This window comes from Drosophila sulfurigaster, chromosome 3, assembly GCF_023558435.1.
Source record: "Drosophila sulfurigaster albostrigata strain 15112-1811.04 chromosome 3, ASM2355843v2, whole genome shotgun sequence".
NCBI lineage: Eukaryota > Metazoa > Arthropoda > Insecta > Diptera > Drosophilidae > Drosophila > Drosophila sulfurigaster.
In genome coordinates, this window is record NC_084883.1 from 868,398 (window position 1) to 881,894 (window position 13,497).

The 13,497-nt window shown below is 38.9% G+C and overlaps 3 protein-coding genes and 1 long non-coding RNA gene across 4 annotated transcripts; 2 read left to right on the forward strand and 2 right to left on the reverse strand.

Annotated features, from left to right (window-relative positions):
* The first annotated feature begins 596 nt into the window (after window positions 1-596).
* LOC133842903 (uncharacterized) lies at window positions 597-1,262 on the forward strand. Its single transcript, XR_009894454.1, has 2 exons — window positions 597-689; window positions 752-1,262. It is a non-coding gene; the product is annotated as an uncharacterized LOC133842903 (long non-coding RNA).
* On the reverse strand, window positions 982-1,376 carry LOC133842900 (NCK-interacting protein with SH3 domain-like). Its single transcript, XM_062276196.1, has 2 exons — window positions 1,241-1,376; window positions 982-1,181 (listed from the first exon to the last, which is right to left on the reverse strand). Exons 1-2 carry the CDS (start codon window positions 1,374-1,376, stop codon window positions 982-984), a joined length of 336 nt encoding a protein of 111 aa, XP_062132180.1.
* On the reverse strand, window positions 1,326-7,998 carry LOC133842902 (NCK-interacting protein with SH3 domain-like). The gene is made up of 3 exons (XM_062276197.1): window positions 7,633-7,998; window positions 7,440-7,548; window positions 1,326-1,450 (listed from the first exon to the last, which is right to left on the reverse strand). The coding sequence occupies exons 1-3, from the start codon at window positions 7,795-7,797 to the stop codon at window positions 1,413-1,415; spliced, it is 312 nt and encodes a 103-aa protein (XP_062132181.1). The 5' UTR covers window positions 7,798-7,998; the 3' UTR covers window positions 1,326-1,412.
* Window positions 7,999-9,001: 1,003 nt separating this feature from the next.
* Window positions 9,002-13,336, forward strand: LOC133844934 (NCK-interacting protein with SH3 domain-like). The gene is given in 7 exon segments (XM_062279226.1): window positions 9,002-9,149; window positions 9,214-10,106; window positions 11,530-11,724; window positions 11,809-11,917; window positions 12,636-12,812; window positions 12,849-13,025; window positions 13,076-13,336. Coding segments are annotated over 7 exon segments (1,908 nt in total). The 3' UTR covers window positions 13,285-13,336.
* The last annotated feature ends 161 nt before the right edge of the window (window positions 13,337-13,497 follow it).

The following is a 13,497-nucleotide window of genomic DNA, read 5'->3' on the forward strand; positions in this document are numbered from 1 at the left end:
TCTAAGGAAACTTTAGTACTCGGTTAGTTGTGCGCCGCATTGGCGATGCCAAATTTTTTGCGTGTTTGTTTTTATACCCGCTACCCATAGGATAGAAGGGCATTATAATTTTGTGCCGACAGGAAATGTATGTAACAGGTAGAGGGAGGCATCTCCGACCCTATGAAGTATATATATTTTTGATGAGCGTCAACAGCCGAGACGATCTAGCCATGTCCGTCTATCCGTTTGGTTGTCTGTCCGTTCCATTGAGTATATTTTTAGTATTTTCGGTATATTTTGAAAATAATACCGCAATATTTTGCTTTTATTCAAAATGGGTAGCGGGTATCTCACAGTCGAGCACACTCGACTGTAGCTTTCTAACTTGTTTATGTTATTGGCATGATCAGCTTCAAAGAATGCAATATTTCGTTCTCCAATTACAAAATTGTATGGCATAATTTCAGGTTTGTTTAAACAAATTAAAAACGTAAATAGTAAATTTTACGTATTCGTCTGTTGCAATTCTCAAGTGGTTCTAGTATGTTGTTGATAAGGACTCATCCGTCAGCCGGCAGAGGGCTGGAGGAAATCTTGTTAATTATTCTAATAATATTTCAATTTATTAATAATTTCTTAATTGAAAAGTTTCCTTATAATTTTACATATTTCTGTTGCTGCGATTGGTATTTATTTTTTTTAGATTGGTATTTATTTTGATTTTTGTTGGTTTTAGGAGTTGTGTTTTTTTTTCTGTTTGCAATTCTAGATTCTGGCTCTGTCTTTAAACAATTGGGGAAATTCGTTGGCGATTTCGCGCACTAACTGCTGATCGGATGCACTGCATTCGGTCTCCTCGCAAAAGATGCGCATAAAGATCTTCATGAGTTCGATGTTCGCTTGCGATGCTTGGTCCTGATAGTTTGTGTTGCGCAAAATGCGACGACACAGCTCCAAATAGCACGGTCGTAACTAACACCCAGAATATTAGTAAGGTAATTATATAATACATATATTATTACTTAACACATTGCCCGCATCCAGATCGGAAAGTTGACGCACCACAATATCGATGAGGTCATTGATATGGTTTGTATAAAACATGCCAGCCGCGTCCGGATGACTGAAGATGTCAATAAACATGCGCAGCACCGTGTTCATGTGCTCATTGTGATGCTTAAGCAGTCGCGTTGGATCATCTAAGTATTATAGTATATAGTATTAATCACAAAATAAAGTACACATTGTTTGGCTTTACCTTCTCGATTGAGGACCAACAAGAGCTTCTCGGTGAACACTTTGGCTGTGGGCCGATTCTGCATGGCTTCGATGATCACATACACCACATGCTCGCTAAACTGCTGATTGAATGCCAGTATCAGAGCGATCACCATATCCACCAGCACCTCCGGGTTGTTGCCCTCGACTATTTAAAGCAAAAAGCTGGCAAAGTGCACGCCCAAATAATCTGCAAAAGTTAAGAACAAATTATTAGATAACTAAGTGAATAAAATAAATGAAAATGTTCTAATCATCTATATCCAACACTTTGATTATATATATGTAGAAGACTCATACATATCATTGTTTTCCATTTTTGATTTATAAACTTTGGTAAAAGCGTAGCGAGTCGCCAATGTCCCCTCTTTCGTCTTTTTATACCCGCTACCCATAGGGTAGAAGGGTATTATAACTTTGTGCCGGCAGGAAATGTATGTAACAGGTAGAAGGAGGCATCTCCGACCCTATAAAGTATATATATTCTTGATCAGCGTCAACAGCCGAGACGATATAGCCATGTCCGTCTGTCTGTCTGTCCGTCCGTCCGTATGTCCGTCTGTCCGTCCGTCCGTATGAACACCTAGATCTCAGAGACTATAAGAGATAGAGCTATAATTTTTTTTTTCGACAGCATTTGTTATGTTTGCACGCAGATCAAGTTTGTTTCAAATTTTCGCCACGCCCACTTCCGCCCCTGCAAATCAAAAAAATTACAAGCGTAATTTTAAAGCTAGAGTTACGAATTTTGGTATATACAGTAATAGCTATAGTAGTTATGATCCCTGAAAATTTGGTTGCGATCAGAAAAAAATTGTGGAAGTAATTAAAGAAATACTTTTGTATGGGCAAACACGCCTACTTACTATGGGTCTGAGTTGCTTTGGCCGACAATCTGGTATATTGTGCCGTCTATGGTATATTTTGAATGCGGTACTATATCGATATACCACATATACCATTTGGTATATTTTTAGTATTTTTGCAGTATATTCGGTATATTTTGAGAATAATACCGCAAAATATATTGCTTTTATTCAAAATGGGTAGCGGGTATCTCACAGTCGAGTACACTCGACTGTAGCTTTCTTACTTGTTCTTTACTGACGTTTCGAGAACAATCGCGCCACGCTCAGCCCGTATAGCCGTCCCTCGCCTTCACCAATCAACCATCCTTTTTTTTTTCATATCTTTATTTAGCGTTTCTTAACACTAACAATGTTCTTAACATTTACATTACTAATCTAATTATGCTAATTTAACAGTCATGGGAACTCAAACTTTACAATTTAACTGTCTGTTCCACGACACGGCCTTCCTGACTCTCACACGACACCATGTCTTATATCTCTTATTAAACTTCAATTTTTCTTACAGTACTTATTCTTAGTCATGATATTTTGCAGAACATACAATCTAGTTTTATTTTACACTTCAAATGACAGTTTCAGTAGAAACTCGCCCATTTGGCTACCGAATTTATCATTACATGGTTCTCGGGCTCTTGCCGCCACTCTGCGACGCTATGCACCTGCAGTGCCTTGACCTTTCACTTGATCAACCATCCGCCACAAACAATTTCATCAACATGAACATTGGTGCTTGGACCAGCCCCCATGTATGATGTTCCCTGCACCCTCGGTGGCAGAGATGGTCAGATGATCTACGTCTTTTTCACCGCAATCATCCCTGTCTGATGGCTTACGTCTCTGTTAACGTTGTCATCCTCTTCAATCATTTCAGACTCAATGCACTCATCCGGCATTTTCCGCAAGCTTTCGTGCGCATACTTGAATATTCTTTTATTTATCAATGACTTCAGCAGATATCTGTCACCTTCCAACAGCTCAATCACCACAAATGGCCCTTTGAACTTTGGGTCAAGTTTAGTCTGATGCCGCTCTTCACATTTTAACAAGACATGATTGCCAATTTTGTGCTTCACAATTTTCGCCTTATTGAAATCTGCACAAATCTCGTACACTGCATTTTTATTGATATTTTCTATGGCTCGTGCTCGCGCATTATTAATATCAACTTCGCTCTCTTCATTTACCATACCTAGTGGTCTCGCCTCTTTGCCTATTAACAGTTCTAATGGGCTGAATTTTATTACACGATTACTTGTGCAGTTCATGGCAAGCTGCACATCTTCCCTGTTTCTACAGCCGTCAACATTCCTTCCATCGTGCTCATGACACGCTTCACCTGTGCATTAACTCGACTAGCGCTTGTGGCTATTAAAGTCAACTCGATTTTTTTTTTGACATACAGAACTCACGAAATTTACTACTTGCAAAACTTCTACCTTGGTCTGCAATTATGCGATTGGGTACTCCAAAAAAGTGATATGCTTGATTTCACTGCTTTGATACAATTTTCTGTATCCAAATTAAGGGTATGATACAAATAAACAAACTTAGTAAACCCTTCAATCTGTACTATCACATACTCTTTCATATCGTTTTTACAGCTTAATTTACCGCTAATATCTATATGTATAGTATGCCATGGAATTTTTACTTTGGGAATAGGATGCATCTCCATTTGCACCTTGCTGACGTTGGCTTAGAAATCTTACATGTTATGCAATTTTCAACAAACTTTCGGACATGTTTTCAAACCAATATTGTTCATACACCTTGTCAAGGGTCTTCTGCCAACCAAGATGCATTATGGTATCATGCATGGACATTATTAATGACGGACCATCGAAAGGCGCGAAGAATAACAGGCAAACAGCGAGTTTTGCCATTTCTTTGTATTTTGCGGTATATTAGTTCGCTTTTCATCTCGTAAGTTCTTCCTAATTCATCTGACATTTCACCTGAATTTAGCTGTGCCACAATACCAACTATATCTTGATCGCGTTGTTGTTCAGCGATTAGCCAATTGTCTGTAATTTCGGCTAAGTCTACTCGCACGTCAGTTACTTTGTTTACGTCAATAGATTTACTTGGAATTGGATAACGGGACAGGAATTCTACATGTGCCATCTGGCTTCCCTTGCGGTACTCAACATGGAAATCAAATGATTGTAAGTAAGCCCACAAACGGTGTACTCTGGGCATTAATTCGATTTTGGTGCGACTTGCCTTTAGTGAATTACAATCTGTATGGACTACAAATTTTCTACAATGCATATAGTGACGGAAATGTTTAACAGCATTGTACACCGCCAGCTGCAGTAGTACACTTACTGTAATACTCTACAACCATGCACTTGCCATCAATTTTATGCACCAGCATCGCACCATATCCATCTTCACTCTTCTCTGGTCAATGCTTGAATGATATTTTGGCGTATCTGTTCATGCTACTATTTTTAGATGTTAACTTATTTAACGGTTTCATTTGCTCAGAGAAACGTGATACGAATTGCCGGAAGTAAGATGCTAGATCTATAAATTGTCTGAGTTGGGTAACTGAACTTGGCTAATAAGGCTTCTATTTTTCTAGCGTTGGGTTTAATTTCACCATTTAAGATATTAAATTCAGGTTTGGAAAAATGCACACTTTTTAATATTGAAGGAAAATTGGAACGGCTCACCATTTTGAAACATCACTCCCTGCGGTTTTGACATAGCACATACGTCAACTCTCTTAACGCTACTGCCTTTTTCCGTATATGCATTATTGGTACATGTAGATGCAATGTGTCCTGCGATCCTCTTACGACATTCTCGCATCTTATGCCCAGGCTTGCCACAATGATGACATTAAACTGGAGTTTGCATTTTCTGCTTCTTTGACTCTGGTCCAAGATCCGCACCTGAATATTCGATTCGCTTTCCGAATGTATAAGCCTGTAATTGCTGCTGCACTTCGCTGCACGTCTTAATCGTCTTTGTGTACAGGAGACTCTGTAGTCTTGTGTCAATTTGCGATGCGTGTGCCATCACGAGCGACACTGCGACTTCTTCAGCTGTCATCGAGCTCCATTTCGTCATCAAAGGCGGCTACAGTAGACATATAAGCACTCGTTTGCATTCGGGCGTCCATTTAACATGTTAAACAAAATGGCGGCTGGCGTCTCTAAGCTTTAATATCTCTGCATGAATTGTTCTTCATTCCCGCAAAGCAAATTTGCGACAGCCATTGTGACGCACTTCCAATAAGAGATTTACTTAGAGTCATCACCAATGCAATTCCCTTTAATGGATGCTCAGTCAGGATCATATTCGCAGTTTTGCACCACGCTGCCGCGTGAACACCAGCAGCTTCGGGGTTAAAAGTAGGCAGCGTCAGAGAATTTTCATGCACTGTTGTTGTTGTAGTGTTAACCGGCGTCTGCATGGCGTTCAGCAAATCCATAAACTTGTTATTTTGTGCCTCCAACACTCGTTGCACGTTTTCAGGATGCTGTGGCTGTGGCGATCCCACTTCTGATGTAGAAGACTCATACATATCATTGTTTTCCATTTTTGCTTTATAAACTTTGGTAAAAGCTTAGCGAGTCGCCAATGTCTCCTCTTTCGTCTTTTTCTTTACTGACGTTTCGAGAACAATCGCGCCACGCTCAGCCCGTATAGCCGTCCCGCTCGGACCTCGCCTTCACCAATCAACCATCCTTTTTCTTCATATCTTTATTTAGCGTTTCTTAACACTAACAATGTTCTTAACATTTACATTACTAATCTAATTATGCTAATTTAACAGTCATGGGAACTCAAACTTTACAATTTAACTGTCTGTTCCACGACATATATGAGAAATTCTCTGACGAAAATATATTTTACGTGGAACAACATGTTTTTATTTGAAGTAAAAATAAATCCTATAGCTCTTGATTAGCACTTTTATTAGAGCCAAGAATAATTTTGGCATTATTTTTCTGTTTAAAGATAATTGCAAAGTTCAGACTTCATTTGAACTTTTGTTTCGTGAATGTTGCCCTTTACAAGGGGTATTATGTGGAAGTTATCCTTGCCAATAAGCTCAATAATTTTGTTGACGAGAACATTGGAACTTTTTTCTCGTATATAAATAGGCGGAGGCTTTGGCTTCCTTTTCTCGACTTCAGTAGATTCGGCCGCCTCAACCTCATAGGCGTCTGCCAAGATTTTGAATCGGTTCGAGTTCATGTCCGTTTCTATTGCAGCTAGGCTAGCATTGCCACGGGTTATTTTGCGTTGAGAATTTAGAGGGCTCATCTTTCTTTTAATTTGAATGTAGCGATCCATACCAGTCTGCACAGCCGGCTTAATAGGTTCATTGTTTTGTTCTTTTTCGGGCAGCGCAGCGACAGACGTAGTAATGTTTGCGCTGCTAGCTGATGATGTCGTTAAACGCGCTGTCGATACAGTTGCGGTTGTTGTTGTTGTTACGGTTGACGTTGTCAGCGAAATTGCGGTGCTGGTTACTGCGCTCTTAGGCTGCAGAGACATCGATGGTAGCGAGGGAGAGCATGAGCGCGCTCTATTACTCTCTACGTTTAAGAATTCGGTCGAGTTGGGGGGTAATTGACCGCACTTGATCAGAGCTTGCATTATATTCGGTCGCTTTAAAAGAGAAGTACGCGTTGTTTCGTTGTTGTGAGAGCCGTCTCTCGTCTTGCTCACGGTGACGTTGTGCACGAATGCCGTTTTGACTCATTGTAATCGAGATTGATTAATTAGAGTTTTAATTGTTATGATTTATATTAATTAATTAATCAATCAATATAAACATTAGCGATTTCATCGCAAAGAGCGTCTTTTCGCGATATTGTAGATTTTTTTAAACCAGTCACTGCACTTATGTGATCTTATTGAATATTTTTTCCCGGAGCACAATAAATACACGTCTGCATGCGACGACGGTTACCACGGTTACTGTAAATATCACGTGACAAATTTTGTCTGTGAACAGTCAAAATCACAGCTACGTATTACGTGAACAATTTGAGAATCGCTGAGAAGGGAAGTTCAGAATTTACTAACAAACAAAAGCAAAGAGCTACAACACTTTATGCATTAATGCTTCCCAAACTTGCAATAAGTGTTTTAATATCTTTAAAGCACGATATTTATAAGTCGATTAAAGCAAATTATGATAGTTTAGTTAGCAATGCATAAGAAGTTTGTCAAGACAAACGAATTAGTTGATTGTTTTCCAAATTAAATGAAATGTCACAAAGAATTTCCCTAAATGACCTAGTAATTCCCATTAAAAGCTGCTTTAAAATGCAATTTGCTCACCTTGATGATTCACAGGCATTAGCTGGCCCAACAAGAGTATTATGGTTAGCATCTTGACCAGCTGCTTAAACAGATCCAGATCGGCAAAGTGTGCCTTCATGTCTTTGACCTTAAGAAATTCAATTTTGTCCACAAATTAGATCACTTTGCAAAGCAAATATACATACATATATGAATAAAATGTGCAACTTACAATCTCGAGTGGCAGCAGTGAAGTTAACCGAATGTCGACGATAATGTGATCAAGATGACAGGCAGCTGTGAAGGTCTGAAGCAGGAGGCGTTTGATGGACCAGCGTCTCTCCATCTGATAGTACTGCACCAGATTGATGAACATCTGATACTGATCGCGCGACATCTCATAGCAACTGATGTTTTCATCCGCATTGTTCTGTCCAGCACAAGCAGACAGAGAAGAGAATAAACAAAGTTAATAAAAGGTAAATAAGCTTAATTCGTTTAACGGCCAAAATAGTGTTCATAAAAATAGGTGTAGCAACAGCATATTTCTGTGTATTTCTATGAAATTCTTTCCATCTTGTGTTTCAGTAAAGTGAGTAAACAATTCCACTAAATGCTTTACGTTCTTGTGTGACCCTTAAGTGGGTCAATTTCGAGACGAAGTGTTTTTTAGAAGTGGCCGTTAAGCGCAACGGTTGTGGTGTGCAATTTTTTCTAAATTTTGACAGTTAAGTGAGTAGACTTTGTCACTAAGTTCATTTTAGGAGCGGTCGCTAAGTGGGAAATAACTAATGTGTATTTCTGTGTAAGTAAACTTTGTCACAAAGTGCATTTCAGATGTGGTTGCTAAGTGCGAAATTTAGGATATGCAATTCTAACGCTCTTGAATGACAGTTAAGTGAGTAAATTTTGTCACTAAGTTAATTTTAGGAGCGGTCGCTAAGTGCGAAATAACTGATGTGCAATTCTAACTCTATTGTCTGACCCTTAAGTAATGCTCTTTATTTTAATATTTGTATATTAATGTTCACTTCAGTATATTTATACAAAGCGTTGCCACTAAGTTGTAATATAACATTGCTCACTGTTAAAGTTTGCCCGCCAATGTAAAAAAACTCAAATAATTCCTAGAGGTTGCAAAAATTGTAATATAAAATTAACTCCTTTGCATGAAACTTAACAAACTCAACTCGAACACTTAAAACCAGTGAAGTTTGTAAACAACATTTCAAATGTTTGTTCACTTTTAAGTTAATACATGTATGAATTGTGTAATTTGAGTTTATATTGTTACACTGGAATTGAAAGAAATTAATTTGAATTGCATAAGAAATGGAAATGAATCCTTTATGTATTTATGTTATATCTAATGTTGAAGTTATAAGTTGAGATATATGTAGGCGTTTATGAAAGAGAAAAACGGGAATCCCCTGATCATCAACAAAACAACTGTCAATCTACTTGTAGTTTGAAACTAGAGATGTGCTATACATAATATTTTTAAAAAATTTCGACGTCGTGTCGATAATGAATGATGAAATATTTACCGACGAGAATAAGATGTCAAAAAAATGTAAAAATCCCCGCATTTTCCCCACATAATGCCAATCCCAAATCAACTTAAAATTCCCCGCACTTTGGGGAATTCCCCACAAATTGGCAACGCTGCTCTCGTTTCATCCAATACCTATATATTATTCTACGAACGAGCGGATACCGGATTGTCGGACAATACAACTCAGACCCCTAGTAAGTTCTGATCGACCAGGTTTTTTTTTATAATTTTTTTTTAATTGAAAATTTTTTAACCTAGCGTCAGCACAGAAAGTCACAGCCTCGGAGATGGCACAGGATAATAGCATCACATCGAAGCCTTCGGAGACAGCCACAACGACAACGACGACCAGTGAAGATGTGGTCACCACATACAAGGAGACCAGTCAACTGAGTGCGGCCAACGGTATTGCAACTGCCTTAAATTCGGCAACGCCAGCCAATGGCAATTCAGCAGCAGCGGCCAACTCATCGTGGGCTGCTTCATCGTCGGCAGCAGCAGCAGCGGCGACGGCGTCGTCATCGACTCGAAAACCAACGCATGCTGAGCCACAGAGTCTAAGTCTTAGCCAGGGAGCGGAAGATAAATCGGATGAGGCGAGCGATGAGGATGATGATGTCGATGTCGATGTCGATGTCGATGATGATGGCTGCAATGGCTGCGCAAATCCGGCCATCAATAGTGCCGACAACAGTCGAGCACTGGACGACAGCATTGAGAGTCCATCGCCATCGCATCGTCTCGCAGCTGCTGCCGCAGCGGGAACAGCGGGAGCGTCATCATCGAGCAATGGCCGAGGACAGCTGAAGGTGGAGTCATCGGATGTCTATCAAATTGTCGATGAGCTGCGTCGGAATACGAGTCTCAGTTTCGATTTGTCGTGCAAGGCATTGCGTGCTGTGTTGACCAGCCTGGAGGAGTTGTACAATGGCGCCATCAATCCGTATCTGGAGCCAGTTGCTGTCCATGCTACCGGCAAAATGCCGACGACCAAGGAGCTGCTGGGCATCACACACGATGGGAAGCGTTGGCAGTATTTGTTTAACCAGTTGGCCGATTGCAAGAACGATACGGAGCAGCGCAATTGGATGCTCTACGAAGATGATGAGGATATTATACAGTTTCTTGAGGAACTTGTCGAGTGAAGCTACATTCTAACTTATGCACTTAACGGCCATATCTGAAATGCACTTAGTGACACTTAAGGGGCATATAAGAGAGTTAGAATTACACTTCAGTTATTTCGCACTTAGCGGCCACACCTTAAATGATTTTACTCACTAACTGTCATTCAAGAGCGTTAGAACTGCACATCCTAAATTTCACACTTAGCAACCACATCTGAAATGCACTTAGTGGCAATGTTTACTCACTTAAGGGTCAGACAATAGACTTAAAATTACACATCAGTTATTTCGCACTTAGCGGCCACACCTTAAATGATTTTAGTGGCAAAGTTTACTTACTAAGAGTCACACAAAAGCGTAAGAACTACACATTCCAAATTTCGCACTTAACGGCCACATCTGAAATGCACTTAGTGGGAAAGTTTACTCACTTAAGGGTCACACAAGAGAGTTAGAATTGCACATCAGTTATTTCGCACTTAGCGGCCACATCTTAAATGCACTTAGTGGCAAAGTTTACTCACTTAAGGGTCACACAAGAGCGTTAGAATTGCACATCAGTTATTTCCCACTTAGCAGCCACACCCTAAATGATTTTAGTGGCAAAGTTTACTCACTTAAGAGTCACACAAAAGCGTAAGAATTGCACATTCCAAATTTCGCACTTAACGGCCACATCTTAAATGCACTAAGTGGCAAAGTTTACTCACTTAAGAGTCACACAAGAGCGTTAGAATTGCACATCAGTTATTTCCCACTTAGCAGCCACACCCTAAATGATTTTAGTGGCAAAGTTTACTCACTTAAGAGTTACACAAAAGCGTAAGAATTGCACATTCCAAATTTCGTACTTAACGGCCACATCTGAAATGCACTTAGTAGCAAAGTTTACTTACTTAAGGGTCAGACAATAGAGTTAGAATTCCACATCAGTTATTTCGCACTTAGCGACCGCTCCTAAAATGAACTTAGTGACAAAATTTACTCACTTAACTGTCATTCAAGAGCGTCCTAAATTTCGCACTTAGCAACCACATCTGAAATGCACTTTGTGACAAAGTTTACTTACACAGAATTACACATTAGTTATTTCCCACTTAGCGACCGCTCCTAAAATGAACTTAGTGGCAAAGTCTACTCACTTAACTGTCAAAATTTAGAAAAAATTGCACACCACAACCGTTGCGCTTAACGGCCACTTCTAAAAAACACTTCGTCTCGAAATTGACCCACTTAAGGGTCACACAAGAACGTAACGCATTTAGTGGAATTGTTTACTCACTTTACTGAAACACAAGATGGAAAGAATTTCATAGAAGTACACAGAAATATGCTGTTGCTACACCTATTTTTATGAACACTATTTTGGCCGTTAAACGAATTAAGCTTATTTAACTTTTATTAACTTTGTTTATTCTCTTCTCTGTCTGCTTGTGCTGGACAGAACAATGCGGATGAGAACATCAGTTGCTATGAGATGTCGCGCGATCAGTATCAAATGTTCATCAATCTGGTGCAGTACTATCAGATGGACAGACGCTGGTCCATCAAACGCCTTCTGCTTCAGACCTTCACAGCTGCCTGTCATCTTGATCACATTATCGTCGACATTCTGCTAACTTCACTGCTGCCACTCGAGATTGTAAGTTGCACATTTTATTCATATATGTATGTATATTTGCTTTGCAAAGTGATCTAATTTGTGGACAAAATTGAATTTCTTAAGGTCAAAGACATGAAGGCACACTTTGCCGATCTGGATCTGTTTAAGCAGCTGGTCAAGATGCTAACCATAATATTCTTGTTGGGCCAGCTAATGCCTGTGAATCATCAAGGTGAGCAAATTGCATTTTAAAGCAGCTTTTAATGGGAATTACTAGGTCATTTAGGGAAATTCTTTGTGACATTTCATTTAATTTGGAAAACAATCAACTAATTCGTTTGTCTTGACAAACTTCTTATGCATTGCTAACTAAACTATCATAATTTGCTTTAATCGACTTATAAATATCGTGCTTTAAAGATATTAAAACTTTTATTGCAAGTTTGGCAATCATTAATGCATAAAGTGTTGTAGCTCTTTGCTTTTGTTTGTTAGTAAATTCTGAACTTCCCTTCTCAGCGATTCTCAAATTGTTAACGTAATACGTAGCTGTGATTTTGACTGTTCACAGACAAAATTTGTCACGTGATATTTACAGTAAAAAAACATAAACTGAAAAAATTTTAAAAATAAGTAAAGGATTAACACTATATTTAGAGCTAAGATTGATTTTAGGAACTTTTTTTATTTTTTCGATAATATTTGCAATTATCTTTAAACAGAAAAATAATGCCAAAATTATTCTTGGCTCTAATAAAAGTGCTAATCAAGAGCTATAGGATTTATTTTACTTAAAATAAAAACATGTTCCACGTTCAATATTGTCACATGGGATATTTTCGTCAGAGAATTTCTCATATATATAATCATAAAGTGTTGGATATAGATTAGAACATTTTCAATTATTTTATTCACTTAGATATCTAATAATTTGTTCTTAACTTTTGCAGATTATTTAGGCGTGCGCAACAACCCGGAGGTACTGGTGGATATAGTGATAGCTCTGATACTGGCATTCAATCAGCAGTTTAGCGAGCATGCGGTGAATGTGATCATCGAAGCCATGCAGAATCGGCCCACAGCCAAAGTGTTCACCGAGAAGCTCTTGTTGCTGCTCAATCGAGAAGGTAAAGCCAAACAATGTGTAATACTATAATACTTAGATGATCCAACGCGAGTGCTGAAGCATCACAATGAGCACATGAACACGGTGCTGCGCATGTTTATTGACATCTTCAGTCATCCGGATACGGCCGGCATGTTTTATACAAACCATATCAATGACCTCATCGATATTGTGGTGCGTCAACTTTCCGATCTGGATGCGGGCAATGTGTTAAGTAATAATATATGTATTATATAATTACCTTACTAATATTCTGGGTGTTAGTTACGTCCGTGCTATTTGGAGCTGTGTCGTCGCATTTTGCGCAACACAAACTATCAGGACCATCAGCATCGCAAGCAAACATCGAACTCATGAAGATCTTTATGCGCATCTTTTGCGAGGAGACCGAATGCAGTGCATCCGATCAGCAGTTAGTGCGCGAAATCGCCAACGAATTTCCCCAATTGTTTAAAGACAGAGCCAGAATCTAGAATTGCAAACAGAAAAAAAACACAACTCCTAAAACCAACTAAAATCAAAATAAATACCAATCTAAAAAAAATAAATACCAATCGCAGCAACAGAAATATGTAAAATTATAAGGAAACTTTTCAATTAAGAAATTATTAATAAATTGAAATATTATTAGAATAATTAACAAGATTTCCTCCAGCCCTCTGCCGGCTGACGGATGACGGATGAGT

Bases quoted from the DNA above. Each gene is read 5' to 3' on its own strand.
- LOC133842900 (XM_062276196.1), bottom strand. From the start codon at position 1,376: ATGGTGATCGCTCTGATACTGGCATTCAATCAGCAGTTTAGCGAGCAT. The intron at 1,182-1,240 runs GTAAAGCCAAAC...TATAATACTTAG, and splicing joins GTTGGTCCTCAATCGAGAAG to ATGATCCAACGCGACTGCTT.
- LOC133842902 (XM_062276197.1), bottom strand. From the start codon at position 7,797: ATGTCGCGCGATCAGTATCAGATGTTCATCAATCTGGTGCAGTACTAT. The intron at 7,549-7,632 runs GTAAGTTGCACA...GAATTTCTTAAG, and splicing joins CACTGCTGCCACTCGAGATT to GTCAAAGACATGAAGGCACA. The intron at 1,451-7,439 runs GTGAGCAAATTG...TAACTTTTGCAG, and splicing joins AATGCCTGTGAATCATCAAG to ATTATTTGGGCGTGCACTTT.